The sequence below is a fragment of the Gavialis gangeticus genome, unplaced genomic scaffold (assembly GCF_001723915.1).
Source record: "Gavialis gangeticus isolate Ggan-Ray unplaced genomic scaffold, GavGan_comp1, whole genome shotgun sequence".
Taxonomy (NCBI): Eukaryota; Metazoa; Chordata; order Crocodylia; family Gavialidae; genus Gavialis; species Gavialis gangeticus.
Genome location: NW_017728994.1, coordinates 7,753,260 through 7,757,727, shown reverse-complemented (window position 1 = coordinate 7,757,727; position 4,468 = coordinate 7,753,260). Strand labels below are relative to the sequence as shown.

The 4,468-nt window shown below is 43.4% G+C and overlaps 1 protein-coding gene across 4 annotated transcripts in view; it reads left to right on the top strand.

Annotated features, from left to right (window-relative positions):
- CDHR1 (cadherin related family member 1) overlaps positions 1-4,468 on the top strand; it is a 118,681-nt gene that overhangs the window by 80,208 nt on the left and 34,005 nt on the right. For all 4 annotated transcript variants that reach the window (XM_019502291.1, XM_019502289.1, XM_019502288.1 and 1 more), the window contains one exon: positions 3,669-3,821. In XM_019502291.1, the coding sequence (XP_019357836.1) occupies positions 3,669-3,821 (153 nt within the window). The remainder of the gene's footprint in view (positions 1-3,668; positions 3,822-4,468) is intronic.

Genomic DNA, 4,468 nt, shown 5'->3' with positions numbered 1-4,468 from the left:
GGGGAGGGGGGGGGAGTGGGAGGGTCCACAGGTTGTGCTTTTCCTGTTACTAACATTTTGGAGACTTGTACAGCTAGCATCACAACTCGATCACAACAGAATGTATATGGCCATAGCAGCTTTCTTTTGAGTGTAACCCTTCTGCCACACATTGCTCAGCAGCAAGAAGGGCTGGGTTCACATTTTAAGGTACCCCATAAATTATACCAGTGGCTCAAGCCCCCACCCAAAATATGGGAACACTAAATTTGCTGGTGTGGCCTGTATAAACAAAACCCCCTCCTCACAAGCAGTGTAAACACAAAAACCTAAGTTTATTACCAAAAACAAAACAAAACAAAAAACCCACTAAATATAATTTTAAAACACTATTAACTACAAAGCAAAGTCTATAGGTGGCTCCCTCTTGGGGGAGGCTTCACCCATGCCCAGGCAGTCAGGGACTTGGGGCTCCCCAAAGGGTAGTTTTGGGGGCCTGCACCCCTATATATGCCCTTCAGCAATGAGCTGAGAAGGGGGACCTACACTGGAGAGTCCTGAGCTGATCCTTGGGTTCACTGTGCTGCAAGGAGCTGCCCGAGAGCGTGGGTCCTTCTGCATTGCAAGGAGCTCTGTTGCTCCTGGAGACATGGTAGAGTGCTGATCTCCATTTCCGCAGCTTTGAGGGGGTTAACTGTGGCTTTCATCAGCATACTGCACACTAACATTCCTAGTCCCAATCCCAGCTCTGCTGGGCAGAAAACTGCAAAAGAACTAAAAGGGCTTGGGCCTGACCTACAACTAGCATCCAACCACACCACTTGGTTGGGACATACACTACAAAAGGGCCAAAAGGAGGTGCAGGCCTATCTCACTGGGCCTGAACTGGGCAGCAAGAGCCAGCCAGGCCTATACTGCACTGAGGCCTCGATAAACAACAAGTGATGCTGGGTTTCACCCTAGATCAAAACATGCCAGGCTCTACCGTGGCTCAAATCTGCTAGCCAAACATATGGCTGGAGTTCAGCCACACAGCTAGGCTAAAATGTAATAGCTGTGAAACAGCAAAAAAGGGCCAGTCTCAGCTACACCACTATGCTGAGACATTACAATTACAAGATAGAGGGGGCAAGGCCCATGTGGCCAGTAACTGCCAGGACCCCATTCCTGGTCAGTTTGCTCTGGGCATTAATACCTCCACAGTATTATCCCAATCAAAAAAAAAAGGGGGTGGGGTGGGGGATTGAGGATACTCCAAGACAGACTTTCTTTCCCTATACCAGAGGCTTTCCCTTCACATACCTTTTGCTTGCCTCTCCGGTGAAGAGGTAGGGAGAACCTTGCCATGGGCAGCAGTTTTTCTGGCTCCCAATTCTGCTGTGCAGCTCTTAGCAGCCCCAGAAGAAAGAGAAAAAAACCTTAGGGGAGTTGTTCTTATATACCTGGTGCAACATCATCTAAGCCTTGACCAATTAGAGAGGGCCATGTTCCAGCCTTTCTTTTACTCAATCTGCCCGGAGAATCTTCTGCTTCCTTTGGCCAATGAGGCCAACAGATTTTATGGATTTTGTCCACATACAGCTTTCCATATGCAGAGCACATGGCCAAAACAACAGAAGCCATCTTGCCCACATAAAACACACACACGCCCCCCACCCCATGATGCACAACAACCAAAAGCACACACTTTATCATACGCAACCCAAGTGTGTATGGGTGTTACATGAGTACGCTCAAAAGGACTAAACCAGCCACACAGGAGAAAATACTGGACCTAAAATCCATATAAGAAGAAAAAATGCCTCCTACGTGACTACATTTAGATGCATAAAGAGCATTTAGACCCAGTGGAAGAAATAGGCTGCTCTGTCCTGTCCCATTATGTACTGGTCTCAATCAGAACAGAGGATGGAGTCCTTGGAGCCCTTCACTTACTTAAGTTGTTCCAAAATCCTGGTCTGGAATCTGGAGGGAATAATCCAGTTTACACTTTCCCACTATCTTGAAATATGACTAATATAGGAGACACGGCCCTTGAAGCACTGCAAAGCCTGTCTCCCAAACAAATTACCCACCCAACAGCCCACATGTGATGTTTTCTACTGTGGCAGAAGAAATAGAATGAAAGAAAACAGATCTGGAGGAGACTTCAAGAAGGCTACTGGTTCAAGGCAGGATCATCCCTGTCTAATCCATCCCAGACAAATGGCTATCTAACCTGCACTTTAAAATTTCTAGTGGCAGAGATTCCACAGCCTTTCTAGGTAATCTGTTTTCAGGGCTTAGCCATAAAATCATAAAGTTCTTCCTAATATTTCCATATATCTTCCTCATCACAATCTAAAGCTAACCATCTACTAGCTCAGTGTTGCTCAACCCATGGGTCAAAACCCAAATGTGGGTCTCAAGAATACATGAAAGGGTTGTGAACAAACTTTAAAAATGAGTTAACGAACTTTAAAACTGGAATCTCCTTTAAAGGAGAAAAACATTGGAAAATATGGCTTTTCCTTTGCAGGCTGGCAGAATTCCAGCCTGCAGCGGACTTCTTGGGGCCCCCCATGCTGCTCCCCTTGCCCCAACCCTCCTTTGTACTGCTCATGGGGATTGTTAGATTTCTTTTTTTGGTGGGGGGGAATGGAAAGTGTAACATGAATAATCAGATATCTGTGTTTTATTTGATTATGCCCCACACACAGGGAGTCTGGAATCGGGGAGGGACTGGCAGGGTGCAGTGGGTCAGAAGTGAGGGGCACTGGGACAGGACTGGCCATCAATTTTTACAAGTCAGTCCTGATACAAAAAATTGTTGAGAACAGCTGTAGTAGCTTGTCCTCTTGTTTGTTTACTGCTTGTCATCTTGCTTGGAAAAAAGAGAACAATTAACCATTCACTTTCCAACACCTTTTTTCTATTTGAAGGCTATTACCAAATACCCGCCCAATCTTCTGTTCATTAGACTAAATAATCCCAGTTCTTCCAGGCTTTCCTCATATGTCATGTTTTCTAGACCCCTAATCTCTTTTCTGCATGCGTGCCTATTTGTACATATCTCTGGACACAGTGTTGTGTTCAAAACTGATAACATTACTCCAGGTGGGGTTTACCAATACTGAGTTGAGTGAAAGAAACACTTCCCACAACTTCAATATGACATTCCTGTTTAATACATCCCAGTATCCCACTAGCTACTTTTGTAACAACAGAACACTGTTGACTCATATTCAGCCTGTGATTCACTATAACCCACAGGTACTTTTCCACAGTCAAGCTTGTTAATCTATTTTTAAAAAAGCTATGTTGTGTCCTGTGACCGGAGCTGGAGAGATTATTTAACTAAGCCTCTTAGCACTCTCTTACCCAAGAGATGGGGGGTAGGGAGGAGGCAGAACGTTGTAAGCAGTCACACTCATTCTAATTATACACATACTGAATAACAGGGACTGTGCTTTGCAGAAAGAAATGTGGCCTGCAGATGAAGGAGATTTAACCATCTTTTATTGGATGAACTGCATGGTTGTGCTAGACCTAGAAGCTTGTCTAGGTCTATCTCAACCAAGCAGTTGATCCAATAAAAGATATCACTAAAACAAATTCTTCTCTCTTGCATATTTTCTGGACCTCACAGCTACAGCATCACTTCAAAATTAACCATGCGATAATTTTACTCTGTTATTCTCTTTTTATAGGGGGCAAATGCTAAATTCAACCTCCGACTTGTTGGACCTGGTGGCATATTCAGAGTCGTTCCCCAAACTGTCCTGAATGAAGCTCAAGTTACAGTAATAGTGGAAAACTCTGCAGCCATAGACTATGAGCAGTTTCAGATGTTATCCTTTAAGGTATTGGAGCTTATCTTTTCCTCTCTCTAATTAGAAGTCTTATACAATTAATGGATTTTTTAAAATTCTCATTTCTCCTCAAACCATCTGAATTAGTGTTACAGTGTTGTATTCTTTGTAAATGAAGTTCACCAAACTACAGTCTTCCTTCAGTTCATTTACTTGCAGATTTAAGGTTGTAATTGAGGATTAAATTTAATCCATTTAATGCAAGGCTTTCTGACCACTACACTTAGAAATTTTATATTGTGATGGCTTTGAAACACTCTAGACTGTGCAGGTCTAGGGGATTATTTCACTGATGTAAGTTGACCTACCAGATGAAATCCTGGCACCACTCATTTCAGTGGACCTAAGACTCCAGCTATTTAGACAGAATGTATTGTAAAAAATAACTTGTCAAAGTTTCAGTGTAGTGTTTTTTACTGTAGTGTAGTGTTAGTATAGGCTAAATTTTGTTGTATACGTAGGCATTACTATGATTGTTGCCCTGTGGGGTCAGGCCAACTCTCAGGATCTCAATATTGCGCTGTTAAACAGGAGGGTGTGACACAATTGCACATATACAAACACATAAATCAATTAGGTGCATACACACACACACTACCAGCTCAGGCACATACACATCCAAACCAGCCAAGGCACAT